Here is a 26,949-nt window from a genome sequence, read left to right on the forward strand (position 1 = left end):
CACTCATGCGAAATACAGTTTCTTACTTGGAAGGTGGCTTTCCTTATTGCCATTACTTCACTTAGAAGAGTTATTGAGCTGCAAGCCCTCACTATTCAAGAACCATACATTCAAGTACATGCAAATAGAGTAGTTCTCAAAACACACCCTAAATTCATGCCAAAAGTGGTATCCCATTTTCATATAAATCAGACAATAGAACTGCCAGTGTTCTTTCAAAATCCACAAACAGTAGCAGGGAGGGCCCTTCATACGCTTGATGTCAAAAGAGCTCTTCTATACTATATTGATAGAACTAAGGCATTTCCAAAAACAAAACAGTTGTTTGTTGCTTTCTCACCGCAACACAAGGGTAACCCTATTTCAAAATCGGGTATAGCCAGATGGATCGTTAAGTGCATTCAGATATGTTATTTAAAAGCAAAACGCACCTTAACATTTCCCCCTTGGGCGCATTCTACACGCAAACTAGGGGCATCCATGGCTTTCCTAGGAAATATTCCTTTACACGCAATTTGTAGAGCAGCCACATGGTCAACCATACATACATTTACCAAACACTATTGTGTAGATGTACATTCCAAACAGGAAGCTGCTGTAGGACAGGCTGTTCTCAAGACTCTTTTTCAGACTGCTGCAGCTGGCACAGGCAACCACCGCTAGGGGAGATACTGCTATACATTCTATGCACAGATATGAATTCAGCTGCCCACATGCCTCGAACGGAATATGCTACTTACCAGTATGCATCTGTTCTTGGCATGTAGGGCTGCTGACATTCATATCGCCCACCCGCCTCTCCGGTGCCTGTCGCAGCTGTAGCATTCACTCTTTGCATGGACATCTCTTACTGTACTATACTCCATCTCTGCCACAATGGCGAAAAACAATCTGGGGATGGAGAGGATGCCCATGCGCACTGTAGTCCAAGGGAGGGGCCACCTATCTTGTGATACTTCGAAGACTCTTCCGGGACAACAATGTGCAATCATCCGGACCCAACACTAGGCGGCGATCTATGCACAGATATGAATGTCAGCAGCCCTACATGCCAAGAACAGATGCATACTGGTAAGTAGCATATTCCTTACTTTATGTACTTTTGCCTCTGGCCTCATAAAGAGACTAGAGGGATGTGTTTAGAATAAATACATATATTTAATATATATACCTGGTGTGATTTCCCTTTCACTTGGACATTCATGACATTATAGACTGGTAAAACAAGCTGCTTTACATTTCTTCAAGACTTAGCCTGAAGGCTGCTCTCCATAGCTACCACTAAGATAGCTTTCTATATAGCTTGTCTTTAAACCTACCATCAATAAGGGTTGTTTGGACTGGTGCAAGGTGCCCACTAGAATAGAACCACTTGACTTGAGCCGAAGGTGTCTGGTGCAGAGGTGGAACCAGGAGCAGGGTTTTGCAGTTCTTCAGGTCACAGAAGACTAGCTTGACATTTGTTGCTGGTGAATAGATCCGCTGTTCTCAGGAGAACTTGATCTTTGTCGAAGGCAGGCAGTCCTCCCTGGGTTTTGGAGGTCACTGGGCTGCAGGACGAGTCGTCTTTTATTTAGGATCATGGTGTCCGGCTCTTAGGCCATCAGGAACTGAAGTGCAGGGTCTAGGGATACCACCTAAAGCATAGATTTAGGGCTGGTACAAGGGATTCACAGGTAGTGGCCAATAGACTCCATTCCTGGGGTGTCTACAACCTCTAGTATGCCTACCTCATAGGGTAAACGGGCATAGCCCTAGCCCTGATTAGATATTTCCCACCACCTTCAAGATGATGGGCACTGAAAAGTGTACTTCAACTCGCCTCCAGCACCTGGGGGTGGAGTTCGCAAAGGGGGTCACACCTCCTATTCTTGTTGAATTTTCCCACCTGTCTTCCTGCTAAAAAGGGGTGATGACAGTAGTGGTCCTGCTCTTTTTAACAGGAAAGGCTGGGGTCCTGTTACAAAGGCGGCAAGGCCTTTAAAGCTCCCCGTGACAGATGGCTCTTCCTGACCAGGGGGAGGTGTGAACACCACCTCTCAGTTCAGGCATTGTTTTTTTTCCACAACAACTTGTATTGCGTTTCTTGCCTTCAAATAGCCCAATGGGCTAAATATACATAGGTGTATTCTTGCATTGAAAAACATTGCATTGCATATTAATAATAACAAAACTATAACATTACAACCCGCTGCGATATTACTTGTCTGTGTCTCACTAAGTTTACCCCAGACGATGTCCATGATCCTGTGATGGCGTCTCGTAACCTATATTACCCTACTGAATCGTATATTTGCACTTCTATATCTATGGCATTGGCAATCGACATTGAGCGTTCTAGGATAACGACTCAGTAGTCAGCCCATTTCTGCCATATTGTTGTATGTTTTTGGGGGCATCCACGCGCTTGAAAAACAGACACCTCCACCCCATACAGAAATCCATCCCCTTTTTTCATGCGCTCGCCATGGGTGCTGTATCGGACCGCCATCATCTGGCTATGTCCAGTTTAGCAAGTGTTAGGCCGAGCCATAGGAGATGGTGCTTATACCTATTACCTTAGTGGTCACTGTAAACCTCAACAATTATCACCTCTATGCCACCAAATGATAATTTCCTTAAATCCAGTGTTCTGCTGATCTGATAGTGGTAACGCAAACTGAAACTGAAAGACCCAATCAAAATGTTCTCAGTTTCCAAAATACTCTCTAAATAAATAACCAAAACGAATCACATTAAATCACATGCCCCATTCCTCTCTGTGTAATAAAGAGCTGCAAGCATCCTGAATCTTTGCTCACAAATTCCGATTTTCAAGCAAATGCTTTTCACCTCCTTGCTGGCAAGAAATGAAGGCAGGTTGTATGGTAAAATGACAAGGTAAATTTGATACGCTCCCCTCCCTGCTTTTCACAAATATAAGCTTTCATTGCCTAACAAAATTAACGTGCCTCTCACAGAACCGAAAACACATATGCCAATCTCTTAAACCTTTCGAGCTGGTGAACAAACTGCTCCTCTCAGGTCTCTAATCTCCCATGTTTGCTAACTCTCTACTTAAATAACTCGCTGTAAAAAAAAGGACAGAAGCGCAACTTGCTTGTTTGTCCACTTGGGCATTCATTGATACATTGGAAACCATGGTAATTCATAGGTTTCTTACTTCCTTTTATTCTTTAGGCGGTCTTCCCAGATAGTCAGGCCATGCAGCAAGTGGGTCATAATTTTCCAATCGCTGCATGTGAGTATTTCCATTTTTGAAGCATTCAGTTAGAGAGGGCTCTAAATTGTCCACTGATTCACGGCTCTGCGGCAACTAAAAATGTGTGCATTTCCAATGTCTTTGGGGCTTTCCGGTTTAAGGAGTATTTGTGTGTCATCTGCATAGTTATAACATGTGCGTTGAAATTGATTGATCAGTGCCGGTAATGACTTCATGTAGATGTTGAAAAGCATGGGTGAGATGATAGAGCCTTGAGGGACCCCTGCTCTTGTTAAGTACAGTTTGGATGAGAAAGGGGGGGTATGGATGATATTAGTTCTGTTTTGCAGATAGGATGTGATCCAGTCTAGAGAAGTCCCCTCTATGCCGGTTTCGTAGAGTCTTAGTATTAGAGTGTCATTGTCAACCATGGCAAAGGCAGCTGAGAGGTCCAAGAGAAGTAGCTCATGTGAGTATTTCCATTTTTGAAGCATTCAATTTGAGATGGCTCTAAATTGTCCACTGATTCACAGCTCTGCGGTAACTAAAAATGTGTGCATTTCCAATGTCTTTGGGGCTTTCCAGTGTAAGGAGTATTTGTGTGTCATCTGCATAGTTATAACATGTGCGTTGAAATTGATTGAGGAGTGCCGGTAATGACTTCATGTAGCTATTGAAAAGCATGGGTGAGATGATAGAGCCTTGAGGGATCCCTGCACTTGTTAGGTACAGTTTGGATGAGAAAGGGGGGTATGGATGATATTAGTTCTGTTTTGCAGATAGGATGTGATACAGTCGAGAGCAGTCCCCTCTATGCCGGTTTTGTAGAGTCTTAGTATTCGAGTGTCATTGTCAACCGTGTCAAAGGCAGCTGAGAGGTCCAAGAGAAGTAGCGCAGCAACCCGTTTCGGTCAACTGTGTTCTTGAGGTCATCTCAGCTGACACTTTGCAGGAAATGGTCATCAAGCGGGAGGGCACCTAGTAGCCCATTGGCTACTGACCATGATCTCCCCTAAGTCTTACAAGGGCACTCTTGGCACCCAGTACCTATATCTCGATGGACTGGAGTAGAGCCCAGGACCTGGCGAAGAGAGGCTGCATCGACATAGACTGCACCTGGTGTCTTGCAAAGGCAAAGGGCCTGTGCCTGCTGTGTCCTCCTTGTGGAGAAGACGCCTCCTGAGCCAAGGGTCAGTCAGCTGACCTGTTTACAGCACAGGACCACATCGGCTGAAGAAGGCTGCTGGGACGAGTGGGTAGCCCAGATCTTCTTATAGCTGCTCTTGTCACTGTGCAATACCAGGGATCAGGACCCGAAACTCAGTCGTCCTCAAGTCTACTGAAAACAGGAGAGTCGTCGGAATGCAGCTAGGTCACACAGAAGACAAGTTATTGCCCAATGAAGGATTCCACTTTGACCGTGATACCGGTAACTGGTAATCCTGTGGTGACTGGACTTCAGCCAGGCTCGGGAGGACTTTGAGGGACGTCTTCCCCTGCGGCTAGGACCATCTCACCAAGCCCGGTTACAGTGGAGTATCACTGGAAGACCCCAGTCTACTTCATCACATACACAGCATCCTTGAGCATCTTCAGCATCCTGTTTCCCTTGCATCAGCACCACTTCATTAGGAATCTATAGCAAGAGAATACAATGCCTCAAAATAACTGAAGGCTCCTTGACTTGAGGTAACTGCTACTCAAGATCTGCTGATCCCCCTGACTGGCTCTATCCGCCGGAGTTGGTCACCTAAAATAACTCTCGGTAACCGCATCGATTCTTATCCAAGTTTTCATCTAAAAAGTTTCTAAGTGTCAAAATTGTTTACTTTGCCAGTGCTTGTTCACGGTTAATTAAAAAGTACATATTTACTGTACCTTGAAAATGCTCTATATCCGGAACCCTCTGGTAGATTTTTTTTTTTTTTTGTGGGTGTTTAAAAATACATTAAGAAACAATGGTTTTATAAATTGGTGTCAGATTCCTTTTGTGTCTTGTGTGTTTCTTCAATTGTTTTGGTGCTATTTAAATGCTTTATATCTTTTCCTTTGTTTAAGCCTGACTGCTCAGAGTCACAGCTACCCATGGTTGAGCTAAAGCAAACCTACTGGTACTAAAGGGGTTGGAAAAAGGTTTACACAGTGAGGTCGCACAACTACATCAAATAATACACCCCATTTCCTCACAAACGTTACCTAGTCCCAGATCAACCCTCCCATCTTCCCCGTTCTGTGACTGGACTGTATCCATTAACTAGATCCCAAGTCTAGAAATCTACCCAGTGTTTACTAATGTGCTTTTGGGTCTTTGCTTCTTTGAGCATGGACAGTCTTGAAAGCAACAGACGTCAGTGTGTGGGAGTGGCACCTATATAGACCTGTATGTCACTTCCAGAGCAGAAGTACATCCGTGCGGACTAGCAAGGTATTGCTGAAAAGTTTCTGGATCCAGTCTGACGCCTGGGGAATTTTCAAATGTGAGAAATCTGCATTAAGAGTATCTACCAGAAAGAGCGTTACCAAAGGTAAGTAACTTCTTCTTTTAGATCATTCCAAGTTACAGGTCTATTATCCCAAGATCTCTCAGGACATAAACTGGCTGTTTACCCCTGAAATGTTAATCTCAAGCCCGAGCTAGCAGTGGTAATCTCACTTTAGACTACAGCAATTCTAAGATGGCTGGTAGGGGAGAGGGGGTGGAATGTGCGTAAGGCGGACTACACCACAAGGTTTCGGGTGGGTAGGGATTGACCTGCAGTTATTTTCTGGTTGTTACTATTTGGTTCCCTGACCTAAATACTAATAAAAACATATGTATTCCTAGAATAGTTATTTTTAAATAAAATTAAAAATGTGATGTGCGAGTCATTGATCTGGACTACAGCAATTGATTTGTGCTACAAAGTAAACTAATCATAAGTGATTTTTGTTACATTTAGAAACGGTTGGAGCAGCAAAAGCAAACACCAGCCCCAAGTACAACCACTTCTACTACAATTACAAGCAATACAGCAACTACACCTTCAACACCTCAGAAGGTTGCAGTGGCACCTTTAGCAAGTCCTGTCACTCATGGGACGAAGGTGGTACTTACAACAAAAGTTGGATCTCCTTCAACAGTCTCATTTCAGCAGAACAAAAACTTCCATCAGACATTTGCCACCTGGGTGAAGCAAGGCCAGCCTACTACAGGTGAGCAAGATTGAGAAAATAACATTTTTTTTTTAAATGTCCTCCTATGTTTAGGCATTTCTGTATTTGTTTTCTCCACTAGTTTGTGATGACATTTATTATTGTTTACAACAACTTAACTAGAGTGACATGGGGACAGCTAGGATTGAAAAACAATTATTAAGATTGCTAGTGTGCATGTTAATTCTGGTCCTAGTTATTTTAGTGTCCCATGTCTCATTCTAGCTCCTAAGTGAAAACATCTTGGGTTGTGGATGAACACTAACATCAATGCTTTGAAAAAGAGACAACACTTTTCCACAAATATTTGATATTTTGAGACATGTTTAGGGGTAGGCAACTTTTTCAACCACAAAATCCAGTGTCTTTCAAAACCTTGTAAAATGTACCATCTTTGTGGAACTACAAATCTACAAAAGTATTTTTCAGTGAAAGAAATTCCTGTAAAGCCTCACCTTTAGTGAGAAAATTATCTTACAAAAATCTTCATGAGAAATCTCTCCATCAAACTAAGTTTTCTGGACTTAATACATATTTTGCAAACTACCATATGTTTGTACACATTGCTAAACTTACCGAATCAACTTTAAATTTCACTCACCTATAGATGTATTTTGAGTAATAGAAATGTTAAGTGGTTTTGGTGTGACATGAGTGCAAGACATTTTGTAGTATATGCTGTGTTCTTGCTGCCACATACTGCCATATCATCACCGGGTTCCGCTGTTTCCTGCCTTCCATTGCTGGCGCCACTGGACCACCACTCCCAGTACCGCTTGCGGCGAGCACGCCGCTGACGCGATTACCATGTGCCAGGAGGCGCTGGAAAGGACGCCCGGATCCTCGGACCGCGGGACACGCGCGGGTGATGCCGCGAGAAGCCCGGGACAAAGGCGGGGCCGTCTTAGGCCGTCAGAGGCAGGAGGAGTCTGGGCTGGGCCACCCCCTTGACATTTTATATCAAATCAATATAGTGGTGAGCCCTAACAGTTCTTATTCATATTATTGTACGTGTATGACACGTTTTCGAGACATTGTTGGGGCATTGTTTGTGTGGACAGGACTAGTTGTTTTACTCCATTATTCCTCTTGGTGTAGCAGAGCTGGCAATGGCTAAAAGAAAGTCGCTCACGGGGAAAGGGGTGGTGGGCACCTTAGACGCCTGAATAGAGCAGAGTCTGCCTTAATGCACGAGATTGCCTTAACGGAGCGCAGGCTTTCTCTTGATCCCTGGAGCACAGGGACAACAACTTCTTCGTATGTCCAGGAAGTAGGTCCACCTATAACCCCTATTGCTATAACTCCCGCTCCTGCCCTTCCAATAATGGTAGTTCCATCCCAAGATTCTGCTTATTCTAATAAAGTCACGTTCAGCCCAAATGAAACCTCCGGGCAAGAAAAGATAATCAGTGAACAGTCTCGGCTTCCCTAACAAAAGACAGCTACTGTTATGGGTCACCTTAATCTTTCCGAGCCGTCTTCACCTCTACCGTCCCCTGAGCAAGCTTTTGCCCCAGAGATGATGGGAGATGCTCTGGCGGAAGCGGGTAGTATGGACTTTTGACGAAGATTTGAGGACATAGTAAGGGTGGCTGCGTCTCCCCTGATGGCGACACTTATTAATTTGGAAAAAAGATTGGTCACTCTGGAAAAATTGCGTACAGCCATCGCATAACCAAATTTACATCTGGGTTCAATTCCTTCTTCGGTACCATCTACTGCCTCGATAGTTCCTTCAAGCACTATTGATCAGCGTAGCGCCCCTGGGCCTTTGCCTAGTCCAGGAAATCCTCCTAAAATTACTGTGTCCTGGGCTGTAAGTGGCAAGCCTGCTGAGAACACACCTTTGCAGCTCCCTGCGGGTGGGTCGGTCCCCCCACATAGGAACTGCAATAAGGGCCAGCAACAGGGGCCACTGATTCCTGAATACGCCACATCTAATTCTGACCGTAAAGCATTTGTTGTACACACTCAGTCAGCAAATGGTCTCACACACTCACAAACTGAACTCTAGGCCAATTGTTTTGTATATAAAAATATTTTTTTTATTTTAGAACCACAACTAGGTACAAAAATTCTTTCTCAGAATGAGAGGCTACAGTTGAATACTTTCAATTAGCAGTAGACTTTTAAATGCAATAGATACAGTTGTTGCAATATGCAACACAAGTTAAACACAATTATATCATTGAGCTCAATGGGATGTTTGAAGTAAATGCAATAAAATCACTTTATGCATGTTTTTCTTACTCAGGGCGGGATCCTGGATTCAGCCCTGGTGCATTTTCTGTAACCAGTTGAAAGAAATCGTTTTTGTTACACAGGTGATTTTTAAGGAATATTTGTATGTTTTGAAAATGGACACAAGAAATTTTGGTCCAAACCAAGCAATGTTATCCTAAGGGAGGAAATCAGGTTATCGGAAAATCACAGTTGTAATTACTTTTAAGGGTCAGTGCTGGGCACAAAGATCCAGCACTGGGATCTCCTGGTAACAGGTGAGTAATTTCATTTTCGTTGATCGAATGATTTTTAAGGAATACTTCAAAGTTGCAAAACTCAACACTAGTGAGTAGGCCCAATGTTAGCCTAAGGCTGAGCTCCTGGTCACTTACACAGATTAAGTGGGAAAGTAGGATAGGACAGATGCTCCCCTTCCAGTGGCACTCGGGCGGCTGGGTGCAGGGTGCTTTTGGGCCTTCGGGCTCCCAATGTATTTTTATGGGAAAGCTGCAAAACGAACAAAGGCTGCAATCTCGGGGACGGAGATTCTTCAAGCGACCACCACTTCGAGAGGTAAGTTGGGAAGCTGTAGGTTAGGTAGCCACCCAGGAGTTGGGCACAGGGGGCCGTGGGGCGCTGAGTGCAGGAGTGTCTTTTGGTGTCGGGAAATCTTACCAGCAGCTGGTCGCGGTTGGAGGGGTCCCTGGTTGTGAGGCTGCAGGCGTCGTCAGGCACTTTGAGGATGGTCCTTGGGTGCTGGATTCGTGGTCACAGTCGCCGGGGGGACGTCCTCATGGTCTTTGTTCACTCAGGCACAGGCCGGGCTCGGTGGGTGCAGAGTGTGCTGGATTCGCGGTTCCTGGCTAGCACCAGGGGTTGTTGCTGCTTGAGCAGACCCACTGCCCGTGGGAGTCCCGGTCTTTAGATGAGCAAGGCAGTCAGGTCCTCCGGGGTTTTCGAGGTTGCTGACCACAGGAGATGCCGGCTTTTAGCAGGAACAGGTTCGAGGGTCGACAGGCCGGTAGGGCTGGGGCCAAGTCAGTTAGTGTCGTCCTCTTGTTAGCAGCTGCAACGCAGGTCTTCTATCTTCTTGTTCTTCTTCTTGTTTCGGAATCAGGATCTGAGGAAGGAAGGTTCAGGGTGCCCCGTAATATTAAATTTAAAGGCGTTACAGGTAGGGCAAGGACAGGGACCAATAGGTCCCTTTCCTGGGGTTAGTACACCCCCTATCCTGCCACTTTCCAGTGGGAGGGGGGCAGGAGCCTAGCTCTGATTGGGTAGGGCTCCCCATTCTCAAAATAGCGAGAGTCCGGGGTTGTGCTTTACCTCGCCTCCCCCACCTGAGGGGTGGGGTTGGCAGAGGCTGGCACACCCCCTTTCCTCACTTTGTTTTTCCTGCCTGTCTTCCCGCCAGAGTAGGGGTCAGAACCGGTGGTGGCAAGTTGCTGATTTCAGCAAGTGGCCTGGAGAAGCTCACAAAGGCGGCATGGCATGCCTTTGAAGCTTCACCTGCCCATCCTGGGGGAGGAAGCCTAGCACCTCGCCCCAGGATGTACATTGTTGCAGGCCCACAAGAGCGGATGGCTCTCTACCCATGGGTCCAGCAACATGTCTGCTGGGTGGCAGCCTAGGCAGCCTCTCAGTCAGAACGCTGGTTGTTAGTTTCAGGGGGCAACTCTAAGTTGCCCTCTGTCGTGCACTTTACATTAAATCCTACACTGGCATCAGTGTGGGTTTAATGTGCTGAGAAGTTTGATACCAAACTTCTCAGTCTTCACTGTAGCCATCATGGTGCTGTGGAGTTCGAGATGACGACCTCCCAGCACCATACACTCTTAATGGCAGCACTGCACTTACAGTGCCCAGGAATGGACCTGGGTACTGTAGGAGTACAGGGCTCATGCCCTTGTACCCACATCACTGGCATAGGGAACCCAGCTAGAGAGGTGACTGAGGTATGCCAAGGCAGTGTGTTGTGGGCTTGGCACACAGGGATGTGTGCCATGTCGACTCTTTGTTTTGTTCTGCAACAAGACACTCAGCCTGCAAGGCAGTGTGTGTGTGTCAGGGTACAGGACCTCTAAGGGTGGCACAAGAAGTGCTGCAGTCCTTAGGGGTCTTCTCTGGTCACAGTGCCCTGGGTACCTATGGTACAATTTATCAGGGGCTGACCTGTCGCCAGAGATTCCAATTGGGTTAGTTTTTGGGGAAAGAACACCGGCCCTGGGAACCTGATTGTCAGGGACCCAGGGCACACCAAGGAAAAGTGCTTCAGTTATCAGGCAAAAAGTGGGGGGTTACTGCAACAAAAACCCTCTTTCCTACACCCTTTTTGTTAGGGTGGACATTCATCAGCATTAAGATCTGCTAAACAGTGGCCGAGTAGCAACTTACAGAATGTCTGAGGGCCTAATCTACTGTGGCTAAGGCTGCTACCACTGCGTTGACATGCGGAGTACCTTTTCTTGGTGTAGGAAAATGCCCCTTTTTGCATGCTTGCCCTCACTTTTTGCCTGATGTTTGTTGCTGCTTTATTAAGTGTGCCCCGGGTTGCTGCTGATCAGGTACCCAGGGCATGTGTTCTTTCGACAAAACTGTGCCTTTGCTCCCACATTGGCACTCCTCTGGCCTATATACTAGTCCCAAGTAAAAGGTGCCAGGGACACTAAGGGCCTTGTAGCCAAAGAAAGTCTCTCAGGGCTGAAGCATATATTTTGCCACCCACAGAGACTCCTCCAACGACGCATACTTACTGCCAGTGCAGTCTATGTGCCAGGCCCACCAAAACACTGCCTGTGGCATAGGTCAGTCACCCCCTCTAGCAGGCCTTACAGCCCTAAGGCAGGGTGCACTATGCCACAAGTGAGGGCACAGTGGTATGAGTCCCTTCAGTAGCTATGCCATTCACAGGTATTGTAAGTGCAGTGAAGCCATTTGAGACCATGGGCACCCGAAAATCCACTGCTCCATTATGGCTGTACTGAAGATTGAGAAGTTTGGTATCAAACTTCTCAGCCCATTAAACTCACACTGATGCCAGTGTTGGATTTAATATAAAATGCACCCAGAGGGCATCTTAGAGATGCCCCCTGAAAAACGACCTAACTCAAGTGTCATGGCTGAGTGGCTGCTCGCCAGCTGCGGCCCCCAGACATGTTTCTGGACTTCTGGGTCGAGAGCCTCCTGCTCATGGGGTCCTTAAACAAAGCACATCCTGGGCAGAGGTGCAAAGCCTCCTGCCCCAGGGTGGGCAGAGTCCACGAAGGGGAAGCTTCAAAGGCTTGCTGCCTTTGTTAACTGGCCCTGCCTTTTGCTGCTCCGAGCAACTGGCCCCCACCTGTTCTAACTCGCTCTTTGGGAGGGAGAATCATCTGGAAAACCAAGATAGGAGAAGAGGTGTGCCCACCTCTGCCAACTTCACCCCTCCGGTGAAAGAAGCGAGGCGAAGCAAAGCACGACTCTCAGTCCTGCCATCTTGAATATGGGAGGACCCAGCCAACCAGAGAGGGTGTCCTAATAAGGGGTTTACCCACCCGAAGGAAGGGACCCATTAGTCCCAACCTGTACCTTCCTGAAACACCCCTAAATGTAGTATTTAGGGCCGATCCCAAACCTTGCCACCTCAGACAAGCAAAAAGAAGAACCGTAGAACCGTGCTGAAGGAAGAAAGGGAGGACACCAACTGCCTTGGCCCCAGCCCTACCAGCCTGTTCTGACCTCAACCTGCTCCAGCGGAATCCCAACCCCCAGGACCCGGAAGATGTGCCCTGCCTTTCCTGCAAAGACTCTGTCTTCAATGAGCACCAGACTTTCGCAAGAACCAGATTCTGGCTCTGGCCGAATGCGCAAGTCTGCACCACTCTGCACCCGACCCCCACGGCCTGAGTTTGAGTGGCCCAACACCACGAGGAGGTCCCTCCAGCGAACCTGGCATGCGATTTGGTGATCCCTGACCTACCTCAAGCCTCCCGAGGAGGCCTGCAGCCTCTATGTGGAGGATCCCTCCCGACAGCGACCGGAGCTGGTAAGGAAACCAGACGCCTAAAGACACCCCTGACGCCCCACGGCCTTGGGTGACCCAACCGATTGTGTCCAGCAACCACCTACTTCCCAACCTACCTCTCCAACCTCTGGTCGCCTCCAGAAAGCCTCCCTGCCCAAACCTGCAGTCTTTTTCCGATCGGAGATCTCACATTGAAAACAACAGGGCACCCAATGCCAAATCGGCACCCTGCACCCAGCTATCCCTGTGCTGCTGTTGGTGCACCTTGTGTGCTAACTCGGATCCCCCTTTGCCCTGAGCTTAACCCTAGGAGCTTTGCTCCCTCAACCTCGTGGCTTGCTTGAGAGCAGCCCCCATTCCGACGCCCGTCTAGCCCCTTAGGCTAACATTGGGCCTCAGCACTCTGTAGGTGCCCTTTGAGTGCATACTTGACCTTGTGAGAACACTTGTTCTAACCCCAGAATCTCAACCCTAAGGACTGATTATTTACCTGCAAACCGATAACCACATTTTCCTCCATAAGATTGCATTTACTGTTTTCCTCTGGGTTGAGTTGCATTTGTATGGAAACCTAAGCAACTGTGTTTTAATGTCAAAATACTTTACTTACTTTTGTCTAGGAAATATCCTATTGTGATATCTAGGCAAACTACACTGAGTAGAAAAAATAATTTAAAAACTAATCGCAAAGTAATGACAAGTATGATCTGATTTTAAATGTTTTACAAACCTGTAACAAAGTCAACTTCATCCAGCTTGCATATTCTTATCAACCTGTTTTGAAAAGTACAATATTACTTACCTTTACCAAGTCCAGCTTGGTTCTAAAAATAAAATACAACTAAAGAAATATTTTTTATACAAACAATTGGTCTGAGTTCAAACCGTGAGTGTGTGACATAATTTCTTGCCTGAATGTGCACAATAAATGCTTACTACCCTCTGATAAAGCCTTACTGCTCGCCTACACTATTATCTACTTTTACCTCTGTTAAGTCTTTGAGGATTCACTGGACTCTGTGCACACTATACCTTACTTTGGTATTGTATATACAGAGCCAGCTTCCGACACTTCGTATCTGTTGCCTTGACTGCCAGGGTAAACTGAAAGAGCATTTTGCCCCTTCTTTCCTGTCAAAGTTTAACATTTGAGTGATTCCATAGATCCATCACCTTGGGAACTATAGCTTTAGTACCTATTCTGAAAGTGAAGAATTTGCATTTCGAAATATTGATCAGAAGAAGTTCTCTTCTAGGGATCCTCATCAATAGTCATAAGCACTGAATATTCCCACCTACGTATGAGGACCCCGGAACACATATTTAAAAAATATATATATACATATATATAAAATGTATGTGTTTGGTGTGCTGCTGTAGATACTCATGCTTAGCATAAATCCGCCATCTAGTGTTGTGCTTGGAAGTGTGCAAGTTGTTTTTCTTCAAAGAAGTCCTTCATGTCACGAGGTATAGCGACTCCCCTTGCTTGTATTGCGCATAGTCATCGACTCCATTGTTAGATTGTTTTTTTCCGCCATCGGGTTCAGTCGTGTGTTCGTCTGCTCCGGTCGACACCATCATGAAGGGTCCTTTTCTAACACCGTCAGTATTGTTTTTGATTGAGAATCAATATCTACTTATACAAAAATATTTTAACCCTTTCACTGCTAGGCCTATTCCCCAGTGCTAACCCTTTTTTTTGGCTATATGGGGTACTTCGCTCTTAGGCCCCTGTAACGTTTTGTCCACATAAGGTATCCATGCCAAATTTGCATCTTTTTCTTCCAACATCATGAGAATTTTAAATGTACCCAGGGTTTATGGATTCCCCTGGAAGAGACCCAGAAATTAGCCAAAATACAGCTTAATTTAGTTTTTCTGGTGGGGAAAAATGGTGGAAAAGTGCTGCAGAAGAAAACGTCTGTTTATTTCTCCCTGCAAATGGTATCAACAAAGGGTTTGTGGTGCTGAAATCATCTTCTTCCCAGCTTTCAGGGACAGACAGACTTTTGTCAGAAAACAAAAATTTCTACAAGTTTTGGAATTTTACTGGGCCATTGCCTATTTTTGCTACTTTTGTGCTTTTAACCTCCTTCCAGTTAGTGGTAGAAATGGATGTGAAAGCAATAATGGATCCTGGAAAGCTATTTATTTCTGAAAAGTAGACAAAATTCTGAATTCAGCAAGGGATCATATGTGTCGATCCTTTAAGTTTTTTTTTTTTTAGAAACAGTTGAAAATATGAAATATTGAAACTGAGTTAAAAAAAACTGCCGTTTGTGCCAATGTTTACACCTGTAACTTCTTCTAAGTATGGCAGATTTTTTAAAGCGATATACCGTTACATCCGATGGACCCTTCTGATTGGGGGGAATATATGGGACTTGTAGGTGCACCGAGGAACCGAGAGCCAATAACTGAGCTGCGTTTTGCAATGGTTTTTCATTGTGAACCGGGTATATAGCAATTCCTTTAGTAAAATATAAAGAGTGAATAATGGGTATCAAGGACATCTATGTATTTCCGAAATGGGAATAAAATATAGAGTTTAGAAGCAGTAGTTAAAGATCTTCGAAATTGTGGGTACCCATACTAGCATGTGAATCATAGGACATTTTTCAAAGTCACTTATTTTTTACATATTGTCAGAAATGCATAGAAAGTAAATAAGTAATAACAGTTGCTCTACAATTCTGTGTTCCCCTAAGTCTCCCAATAAAATAATGGTACCTCTTGTGTGGGTAGGCCCTGTGCCTGCAACATGAAAAGGCCAAAAACGCAACGTGGACACACCACATTTTTTTCAGCGAAAACTGAGCCTTTTTGTGCAATGTGCCTAGCTGTGGATTTTTGACATTAGCTCAGCCTACACCTAGGGAAACCTAGCAAATCTATACATTTTTGAAAACTAGACACCCAGGGGAATCCAGGATGGGGTTATTTGTGTGGCTCTCACTAGTTTCTGCTACCCGGAATCCATTGCAAACCTCAAACTTTGTAAAATAAATAAAACAAAACACACATTGTCCTCATATTTATGTGATGGAAAGTTCCGGAGTTGGCGTGGATCCACAAACTTCTACCTACCCCATATTCTCCAAAGTCTCCCAATAATAACGGTACCTCTATGGGTGTGGAATTTAAAAAACTATCTACTTGTCCATGTGGCAGGTTGGTTCATAAATATACTGGGCCTTAAACAAAATCCACTTGCCCCTTTGGTGCCATGTAGTGCAGTGACTGTGAGGAAGTGCCATCTTTCTTGCATTGGTATGCCCCCACTTTTTTCTGAACTGCTGGGGCCTTTAACAAAATCCACTTGCCCCTTTGGTGCCATGTAGTGGAGTGACTGTGAGGAAGTGCCACCTTTCTTGCATTGGTATGCCCCCACTTTTTTCTGAACTGCTGATGTGCTTTGACTGAGTGTGCCCTGGACTCCTGCCAACCAGGTACCCAGGGCCTGTGTTCCTTCCCTAAAACTGTGTTGAAACTAAAACCCAATTGGCATCTCTGGCCACCTGTCAGCCCCTGGCAAATGGTACCCTAGGTCCACAAGGCATGGTGACCAGAGAAGACCCCTGAGGGCTGCAGCACTTATTGTGCCACTCTCAGGGGCCCTGTACCCTGACACCCACACACTACCTTTGCAGGCTGAGTGTCTAAGTGCAGAACTGAACAAAGAGTCGACATGGCACACATCCCTGTGTGCCATGCCCACAGCACCCACTGCCCTGGCATACTTCAGTCACCCGTCTAGCTGGGTGCCCTATGCCAGAGGGGTGGGCACAGGTGCATGAGCCCTGTGCCCTTGCAGTACCCAGGGCCATTCCTGGGCACTGTAAGTGTAGTGATGCCATTAAGAGTATATGGTGCTGGGAGGTTGTCATTACGAACTCCACAGCACCTTAATGGCTACACTGAAGACTGACTAGTTTGGTACCAAACTTCTCAGCACATTAAATCTGCACTGATGCCAGTGTGGGATTTAATGTAAAATGCACCAGAGGGCATCTTAGAGTTGCCCCCTGAAAACCTAACCTACAATGCACGTCTGTGCTCAGTGGCTGCAGCAGACATGTTGCTGGACCCCTGGGTGGAGAGCGCCCCCGCTCTCCTGAGCCTGCAACAATGCACATCCTGGGCGAGGTGGTAGGTCTCCTCCCGCAGGATGGGCAGGGGGAAGCTTCAAAGGCATGCTGCCTCTGTGAGCTTCTCCAGACCATTTGCTGTACTCCGCAACTGGCACCCACCGGTTCTAACCCCCACTTTGGCGGGAAGTCTGGCGGGAAACCCTGCGTCAGGAAGAGGGGTGTGCCAGCCTGTGCCAACCCCACCCCTCAGGTGGGAGAGGCGAGGTGAAGCACGACCCCGGGCTCCGGCCATCTTGAAGATGGAGAGCCCTTCCCAATCACAGCTAGGCTCCTGCCCCCTCCCACAGGAGAGAAGCAGGCTAGGGCGTGTACTCACCCCAGGACAGGGACCTATTGGTCCCTGCCCTTGCCCTACCTGTAATGCCCCTAAATTTAGTATTTAGGGGCACCCTGAACCTTCCTTCCTCAGATCCCGATAAGAGAAGAAGAAAGAAAATTCAAAGACGACCCGGCCGTGCAGCTGCTAACAACAGGACGACACCCACTGACTTGGCCCTCGCCCTACCGGCCTGTCGATCCTGGAAGCTGCTCCTGCTTCATCCCGGCGACTCCTGCAGACAGCAATCTTGGGACACCCGGAGGACCTGCATGCCTTGACCCTCTTAAAGACTGGGACTCCCATAAGCAGAGGCTCTGCTTCAACAACCACCCCTGGTGCCAGCCAGGAAGCTCAAGACCTGCTCGCTCTGCACCCGCCGAGCCTGGCCCGTGCCCGAGGGATCCAAGACCACGAGGACGTCCCCCCGGCGACTGAGACCCGAAGTACAGTGCCCAAAGGCCCTCCTCAATGAACCAGATGACGCCTGCACCCTCAGAACCAGGGACCCTTCCAACCGCGACCAACTGAGGGTAAGATTACCCGACACCCATAGACACCCCTGCACCCGGCGCCCTGCGACACCCTGTGCCTCCCTGTGGGATACCTACCTCTTCTCTAGGATCACAACTTACCCCTCAAAGTGGTGGTCGCACCTGAAGAATCACCGTCCCCGAGTCTGCAGCCTTTGTTCCCTTTTTACCTTTCCCATTGAATAACATTGAGCGCCCGACGGCTCAAAGGCACCCTGCACCCAGCCACCCGAGTGCCCCTGGCAGCGCAACCTGTGCCCTATTCTACTTCCCTATTTGCCCCGAGCAAGTGACCAGGAGCCCAGCTCCCACAGCCGCGTGGCCTGCTAGCCAGCAGCCACCAACCGGAGGCCCCCTGCCCCTCATTGGTTAACATTGGGCCTAACTACCTCTGCACCCGGCCGCCCCTGTGCCGCTGAGGGTGAACCAACTGTGCCTACCTGACCCTGGGGGACCCTGGAGTCTATGCCCAGGACCCTAACTTCCCCAGCCGAGTACTCACCTGGCAACCAGTAACTCACTTACCTGCCATTGGATAACATTGACTGGTTTGACTAGAAAAATCTTCTACGTGCTTACTTTTGAAAACTTAAAATATTCACATGAAATCAACCGAATTCCGAAGTACTCACCTGTGATCAGGAGATAAGCCAGTACTGCATCTTGTCGCCCAGTACTGAACCGCAAAAGTAATCCTAGTTGGGTTTACTAGTAACTTGAATTTTCTCCATAGGAATCCATTGTGTGCTTTTCTGTGAAATTTCTTCGAAGTATCTACTTTTGAAAACTTGAAATATTCTTTAAAAGTCATACCAAATACTGAAACGTAATTACTTATCGGTTTTAAATTGAGACCCCACTGCTGGACCTAGGATCCCAGTACCTGCAACCTGAATTTTCTCCCATTGAATAACATTGCCGATTTCTGTTGAAAAGTTTCCAAGTGTGAACTTTTAAAATAGCTTTATATTCCTGAAGAATCACTGCAATAACTAAAACGTTTTTACTAAATTGTTTTCAGCTTAGACCCCAGGACTGAATCTAGGATCCAGTCCTGGAACTACCAAAGCAATCTACAAAGTAATCAACTGTGTTTATCTAGAAAAGCCCATTGAGCTCAATGCTAAATTGTGTGTAGGATTGTGTTGCCTACTGCAACCCCTCTACCTATGGTGTTTACAAAGTTTATTGCCTTTATACAAAGTACTCATCTGAGACCTCTCATATTGAGAACAGTATATGTTGATACCTGTTGGTTTGATATAAAAACAATTGGCCTGGACTTCAGTCTTTGAGTGTGTGAAACCTTTTGTGGACTGAGTGTGTACAACAAATGTTTTACACTGTCCTCTGCTACTGACTTACTGCTCGACCAAGCTACCACTTTAGAGAGTAAGGTCATACCTCTGGGGTTTGTGGACTCTATACACACTGTACCTTATTCTGGTCCAGTATATATAGAGCCACTTTCTCACAGTGACAAATTACGGCAGCAATCTCATTATGTAAGAGCTCTGATGTAGCCTTTCTTAATATGTCTGGGCTCATACCATAGTAGTGTTTGAATACCTGCAATCCCTTTATGTTGCCATGTTTCCGCAGATCTACATACTGGGGCTGAAGGTAATGGTAAGCAATAGTTCAAGGGTTAGAATGCCCATTTGAGTCTGTGCAAACCTACTAACTTGCATGATATGATAGAGACTACTAGCTGCAGATTCTTTAACGTAGAATTATTCCCAGGCGTCAGACTGAATCCGGAAAAATTTTCTTTGCCACAGCATCTCTGCGGGCCGGGGGGTTGGTACCACGTGACTCTGCCCTGATGTCGTCCGCGAGGTCACATATGCCCCACCCCGGCGCATCAACGTCAGTTTTTTCTCTTTTCCGCATGCAACGCGGATCCGGATCGTGTCTTGGCCTATTTTCAGGCCTCCTTTCTACGCTTACTTCGAGGAACGGCATGCAAATGCCTTCGGGCTTCAAGACGTGTACTGATTGTGCACGTCAGATGTCGGCGATGGACCCTCACCTTATATGTATGTGTGTTTGGGCGAGCACCATGACTCTACAGACTGCGAAGCTTGTCAGCACCTCAAACCGAAGTCCGGGCAGGAGCACCGGATTAAATTGCTGTCGGCCCGCTTGTCGAGGTCGGTGTCGTCCCAGCGTTCGTCCCCTGCCTTGTAGTCCAGGAACGCCGATTCCGTCTGCGGCATCGCCCTGCGCCATGGCCCCAAGGGCGTCGCTCGCCAGCTGGTAGGTCCTGTAGCTTGTCCTCTAAGTCTTGTCCTCGTTCGGTGGAGGGCACAGATTCCCCTCGGGACATGCACCCCCACCAGTCGGCAACCTACCCGCGTTTTCCCGGCATTGGGCGACTAGGGCCCAAATGACAGCCTGTTCTGCAAGCTTCTTTGGCCTCTCCTCCACCTCCTGAGATGTCTGCGGATGCCTTGCCTTGCGCAGAGGCGCAGAAGGTTTCGGCTTCAGGTTGTATGACGGTGAGGGGTAGTCCTTAGGGGCTCCACTCTTCGACCCGTGGCGTCCCTGCCTCGCTGCAAATTTCTATGGGACTCCCTGTGGCATCGCATGAGGTCGCTGGGACTCAGGACTTGTCCCCGAGTTCCCCTCGGCTCTCTGAGCAGGCGGCTGCCTCACCAGAGGTCGAGCAGGCGCTGATGGCTTTTCTCCCTGGCCCTGGCAGTGCCGCGGGTTTAGGCCGGGGCCTGGGGTGCTTTCCTGAGCCCCTCTCGGTCCTCTACGTGGGCAGCTGCCCCGGCAAGGTCGAGATGGCGCCTTTTCGATGTCATTCCTTAGCCGAACCAGCTCCTACCCCGCCCCATTCTCCTAGAGAGCACGTGGTGGAGGAGGTCGACTCAGCGCCGCTGATGCCCACTCCGGCGCCTGACGACATTGAGCAAGCGCCTGTGGGGGACTCCACGGTGTCGTGCCAGCTTTGGGTCCTTGATTTGTCGCCTTCCTCTCCGGAGGTTTGTCATCTGTTGGTCTCTTCTCCCCGGAGACGGGATGCCGCATTGTCGCCTTTTCACCGGCGTCTTCCACGGAGGGCTCCTCGCCGTCCCCGCTGCCTAAATCCTCAGACCCTCCTTTGCCGCAGCTCGCGTTTTGTACTTCTACTGGCTTCTCTGCCATCCCCAGGGGCCCCTCGGGTCCACCACTCGTCCAGGGATCCTCCACCATTCCGGGGCTGGCCACTTTCCCCTATAGCTGGACTTGGGGACGGACAGCTCAGTTTGCAGCAGTCGCCCACGGAGGAGTTGCTTTCTCCCCCGCGGCGCCCTACGGAGGCCAGTGTTGCCTTTGTTTGAGCTATTTGCACGCCCGCTGGCATTTTGCGGATGGGTGAACCTGTCACTCCGTTCCCTACTGATAACCTCTTGGAAGTTCTCCACCAGGGCTCTGGTGGACGGGAGCTGTTCCTTAGTTTTGAAGGATCACTCCACAATTCTCTTTTAGGGGCATCCTGCCATAGTTATCCGGTGCCTCAACCTCTCCTACATCGCCACCGTCCTGCTCCGCACGACCCAGTCTGCCTTTACTTCCACCCTTCTACTCAAGGCTCTCTTTTTCGGACTGCCTTTCCGTCCTTGCCTGCGGTGTTGTTTCCTCCGTCTCGGGAGGCCCGATGGTTGGATTCATGGGGGCGTAACGTCTTTGCTTCTTCCAGTGCTTCGTAAACAAAGTGGGTAGCTGAACCGTTCCTGGTAGAAAAGGTGATGTGTATTAGGCGTGACCGGGGGTGTACATGTGGCACCCTTGGGCATCCATTTTGTTGGAAATATTTGCCTCACACACCCGAATGGGTGTCATGCTTCATCATCGGCGTTGCTCCTCGTCAGGGAGGCGGTGCAATCCCTGACGGGCTCACCTCAAAGAGGGGCTCTTTACCGGAGATCTTTTTTTCCAACTGCCTTATGGTGAAGTGCGGGTATGTGGGAAATGGAGCAAATAAACTAAAAGGTGATTAAAATGTAGTAGGGGGTACCGAAAGTACTACTTTATTCTGGGGGTCTCCTTCTACAGTTAAAAACGTGAAATCAACTTGCTAAGTACCACCTAGTTAGGTGAGGTGGGACTAGATGAAGTTGAATATTAACATGGTCAACATGTTTCTCGCACAAGGAATTATCCGCGATTCTTCAGGACCTTGAAATATGTAAAATGCAGTCATTCAACAACATGCAGGTGTCATGTGTGTAAATGCAAGCACTATCTGTTTAGATTACCTCTGTAGTAATATCCTCTGCCTGGATTGGAGAATAAGAATCATGTATATATGGTTAATTGCATCAAAACATGGCAAAGAACACAAGTATGATCACGCTAAAATCACACACTGGGTGTCATGCTAGTGTAGAGAAATTTTTTATCGACTAGCTCAGGTGAACTAAGGCTGCCTAATGGCAGCGTGCAGTAAGCACATTACACCAACCATTTGTGTCTGTGAGAGTGCTCTAAACTAAAACCATTTCAAATGGAAACTATAATATAAAACCAGTTAAAAGTAGCAGTATAATGAGGAACATTTGTTATTACTATTATGGTACACATTGATTTATGGAGCGTGCATGACCGGTCATGGTGAAATGTAAAGGCAAGCACACATCCATCTCACCTAAAGGTCGGGGATTATTTACCGCATGAGTGTTCGGCGGTAATAGAACATCAGGGGAGAGCCGTAAGGTGTAGCTGTAGGGGAACAAAAGCATAGGCTCAGGGAGAAGGGGCGGATTCATATAGAACACACCATACTGAAATCTAGGGCCAAGAGCGGTATAGGTTAGGGGTAAACCCGCAATTGTAATCCCAGGGGTCGCCTTACCTCTGTCAGCCCGTGTTCCTGCTTCTTCCAGTGCTGCCTTGCGGGCGCTCAACCCTGTATGTGTGTTGGCTAAGGCTACTTCAAGCCTGTGAGATTCCGTGGAGTCCTTTCTTTCTAATGTCTCCCATGAGGGTGCCCGTGCTGATCTGCGGCACCATGTGTTTGATGGTAGGGAGTTGGCTGCATTTATTCTCCGTGCGGCCTTGATGTTGCCGATGCTCTCGGCCGTGCTATGGCCACTTCTGTGGCTCTCCGTCGCCATGCTTGGCTGTGGGATGCGGTTTTTCCTGAGAATTTTAGGGAGCGTCTGGTTGACCTGCCCTTTGATGGGGTCCTTCTGTTTAACACTCATGTAGACTTTGCCATTCAGCATCTCCTTGCGGAGCTCCGTCGTCCTCCCCCTCCATTAGCTGCCTTGTTGATCCTCCGGGGCTTGATGGGAGGCATTATCCCACCTGCTCCTGGAATCTGGTGTTTTGAGTAACCCGTTTGTATGTTCTGTGTGGTTTGATGTGCCTTTGGGGTCCCTAGGTTGGCCCATCTCTCCTGTTTGCTGCTGGTTCAGCCCCTTTAGCAATTGTGTATTTTTTGACTGATTGCTAAGCCGTCTGCGGTTTTAACCGCAGGTTCTTCTGTTCTTGTTCTCTGATGCAGGATTTTTTTCCCTAGGAGTGGTTCCCATTTTTTTCTTTGGGACAGGTCTTACCCTAAGTGGGGTACTTGTAGCTATTGTATAGCTCTGTCCTAGGCTGGGAGGGTGTGGACCCCCCGTGCGTGTTCCTTGCCTTCCTGGCGTTATTGTATACTGCTGGTGCGGTTTCTTTGATCTTGTCTGGGTGTAGCTTGCGCTGCTCCAGGTTCTGTCCTTTTCAGTTTCCGCTGCATCGCTAGACCGGCCTTGGTATGCCGTCTGTGGCATTGTGCTGTGGTGTTTCTGCCCCTTTTTGTCCGGCGTTTCGCCCTGGTCCTCTGTCTGGTGTTCCAGGGGGTTGGTTTTTCCTGTGTTCTGGTGGACGGCCTTGTCCGTCCTACGTGATTCTCCTCCTCTCTTCTGGTTGGTCCCACTTATTTTCGTGAGTCTGTTTTGGCTGGTACGACCTCACTTTTGGGGGTTGTTCCGGATTTCGCTCAACTTGGTTTGAGTGCTCGGCTTCACGGACCTTGCCGGCTGCGCCCGCCTGCTCTTTCTGGTCCACGCCTGGGGGCCTTGGCCATTGTGCTCCTGTCTCTTGTTCTGCTGGAGCCTTGCGAGCCTACGTCCTTCTTCTGCCTGCCTTTCTTGACTGTGGAGCCGTTTCTGCCTTGTCCGCTGACTCGAGGGTGTGGCCGGTTCAGCTGTCCCCTTCACTGTGCGTGTTTTCCTGTGGGGGGATTTGCCTCTATTTCTACCTCTTCTCCTTGGAGTCTTGGGGTGATTCTTTCTTCCTCGGTACTCCTCTGCTGTTGTCTGAACTCCAGGGCTTTCTGGCAGATGTCCCTGGTACCTTGGCTGGGCTTGGGGTGTCCTGGCCTCCCTTCACCTCGTCCTTGCTTCCTTCTGCTTGGTGGGGGCTGGGCCTCCCTTCTTGTCCCCATTACACATCCCCTGCTGGGGCCCTGTGTTTCTTCATACTGGGAGGCTCTCTCGCAGGCCCTCCTCCCTTCTGGGTATGGCTAGGGTATCTATTCTATGTTAAGGAATTTGCGGCTAGTAATGTCTATCAGATGTGCGGGTTACTTACCTTAGGTAACGATGTATCTCGTAGAGACGATTCTAGCTGCAGATTCCGTCACGACCCGCCCTTCCTCCCCGGTCTGCGAGGCCCTTCAGCTTGGTCTTCTGCCCTCGCCTGCCTCCGGGTGGTTCTGCCTTCTGTGAGTGCCCGCTTTCACTTCCTCCCTATTGGGATGCTTAGTTCTGTTTGTTCGATCCACTCCTTCCTTTCTGGTGATTGGTTGGTGGGTTCTGGGTACTTCTGCGTCCTTGCACCCTGGTCTCACACTGTGAGGCCTACTCTTTCTCTCCCCCTTTTCATTGCTTTAAATGTTGTACTCCTCTGCAGTCCTCTGAGTTGGGTTCTCCTGGCTGTGGCTCGGCCCTTAGCTTTTATAGGGGATGCACCTCTCCTTGCTGGTGTTGTCTTGGGGTATTTTGTCGTTACTCTTCTGCCCTTGTTGTCCTTCTCTGTTATGGACTGTGGTTGCAGGCCTCTTCGTCTGCTGTGACATTTTCACATACTTTTCTGCCCCCGGGGAGGATGTCTTATTCACTTGCAGGGTTGCGTCGCAGTAGCTGTGTTCCATGACTTTGGGTGCCACCGTGCCTGGCACTCTCCCGAATGGTGTTGTTCCTCACCATTTGTTAGGGCTCGCAAGCGAAGCTTAGTGAAAAAGCCCTTTTAGTAGGGTTTCAAAAATGGACCTTGAAATTCCACACAGCTCGTGCATGTGCATTTCAAGGTCCATTTTGATTGGGCTTTGCGTGCGTGCTGTTTTTTAACAGAACACGCAATAGGCCATAGGCGGTCGTGTAGCTCCGCCCATGGCCTATTGGTGTCGGTTACGCGCACCAAAGCCTATATGTCTTCAATTATCGCGCGCGCACACCACTTGCGAGCTTCTTTTTTTTTTTTTTATCCATTTCACGGCGTAGCGCTGACGTCTTGTTTCATTTACTTCAACCCCTGGAACGCACTGGGAGAATGGCGAGACTAAATAAGTCCAACTTCATGCTGGTATTTTTACTTCTATGGCACATTTCAGGAGACCTGTGTAGAGGAGAACGCACCGATGGTTAATATTACGTTCGAGGCATATGAGCTGCATATTGTTCACTTAGCATTAGATCGCCACCTGGTGTTGGGCTCGGATGATTGAATGTTGTTGTCGTCTTGGAAGAAGTCTTTGTAGTCACGAGATAGGTGACTCCTCCCTTGGACGATAGCGCGCATGGGCATCGGCTCCATCCTTAGATTGTTTTTTTCTGCCACTGGGTTTGGATGAAAGTTTTCCGCTCCGGCTAGAAATACACTTTCCCAGCACTTCGAAGCTCGATTCCGGTCGTCGACGCGGGCCGTTGGGCCTATCCACGCCGTGAGGCTTACACCTCATGGAAAGGACACCATTCAAGAGAAGCCCCGGGTGTGGAGCAAAGTTTCCACGCAGTGACCACCACGAGCTCTGCAATCTCTGCTTATCGCCAGAACACGACGAATCTAGCTGTACAGCCTGCGCGTCCTTTCGATCCAAGAAAATCATCAGAGATCGGAGGGCCCGTCGACACGACATGCAGAGATCTGCTCCGGAACCGGTGGATATCTTCGGCGAGGAGGTTCCGCTCGTACCCGAAGAAGATTCCGATGATCTCCAAATCGTATCAGAGGCAGACTACTCAGATGACTCCATACCATCGGGTCAGCGCGTGAGTACTACTGCCTCTGCACCACACACAGCACCCAGACCGAAGGCAAAGGTCAACACTCCGCCTCCGGGGCCCAGTCGCGACCGAAAAACCACTTAGAAAGCCCCGCCATCGAGCCCGGCTCCGAAGAAAATAACTAAGCCTTCCGGTAGCTCAGTACCGAGCAAGCTGCACGTACCGATCCCACCAGCTCCCTCGGCACCGAAACCGAAAGAAGTCTCGGCTCTGAAACCGTCGACTTTTAAAGACAAGGGTACGAAGCCAGCGTCCAACGCCTCGGAGCCGACGAGACCAGCTTCCACTCCGAAACCGACAAGGCCTGATTCCTATGCGTCAAGGCCCTCGAAACAGCCTACGACACCGAAAACAACACCTTCGGTGTCGAAAAGTACGCCAAAAGACACTCTAAGGCTAAAGACAAGCAGCAACCTCGTCCGGTACCGAAAAAATCGGCGCCAACAAAGGTTCCATAAGGAGAAGAACTTTTCCCCCCAGATCCTCTGAAAAAGAAGATCTACATTGATCCCAAAACTGGTCATGTGTCCACACCACACAAGAAAAGGAAGGCAGATGAAACATCCACACCTGTGGTTCCTGCCAAGAAGGACTCTGCCACATCCCCTATGCACCCTTCTTCACCTATACTTCATTCTCCTTCATCTCCTGCTCCTCTTAACAATTCACCACAGATGTCTCCTTCACATTCTCCTCCTTTATCCTCACCCTCACCTCAAAATGATGATAAGTATAGTTTAGGAAGAGGGATAGACACAGATGAGCCTTTCCCATTCCCTATAGATGATACATACTGGGAGTACCCAAACCCACAGGATACACCAGATATTCCTGACCCACAGTTATACCCATCAAAACCTTCTCCCCCAGAGGATAACATTGTCTTTGGGCACCTATTGAACAGAGCTGCCATTTACCATGGGGTCACTATGCATTCTGATGAGGCAGAGGAAGATTTTCTATTGGACACATTTGAACAATCGCAAAGATCTGTTCAATTTCTTCCTATGATCAAAGGAGTCATTAAACATGCTCCAGAATTTTTTTTTTAAAGACTCTGTACATACT

General features: G+C 48.1%; 1 protein-coding gene across 5 annotated transcripts in view; it reads left to right on the forward strand.

Moving 5' to 3' along the window:
• The window catches only part of BPTF (bromodomain PHD finger transcription factor), a 1,855,127-nt gene that overhangs the window by 1,001,752 nt on the left and 826,426 nt on the right, over positions 1 to 26,949 (forward strand). For all 5 annotated transcript variants that reach the window (XR_013598794.1, XM_078654332.1, XM_078654328.1 and 2 more), the window contains exon 18: positions 6,142 to 6,394. Coding sequence is in view for 4 of the 5 variants with exons in the window: in XM_078654332.1 (XP_078510458.1) it covers positions 6,142 to 6,394 (253 nt within the window). In the remaining variant the exon portion in view is untranslated. The remainder of the gene's footprint in view (positions 1 to 6,141; positions 6,395 to 26,949) is intronic.

The sequence above is a fragment of the Lissotriton helveticus genome, chromosome 7 (assembly GCF_964261635.1).
Source record: "Lissotriton helveticus chromosome 7, aLisHel1.1, whole genome shotgun sequence".
NCBI lineage: Eukaryota > Metazoa > Chordata > Amphibia > Caudata > Salamandridae > Lissotriton > Lissotriton helveticus.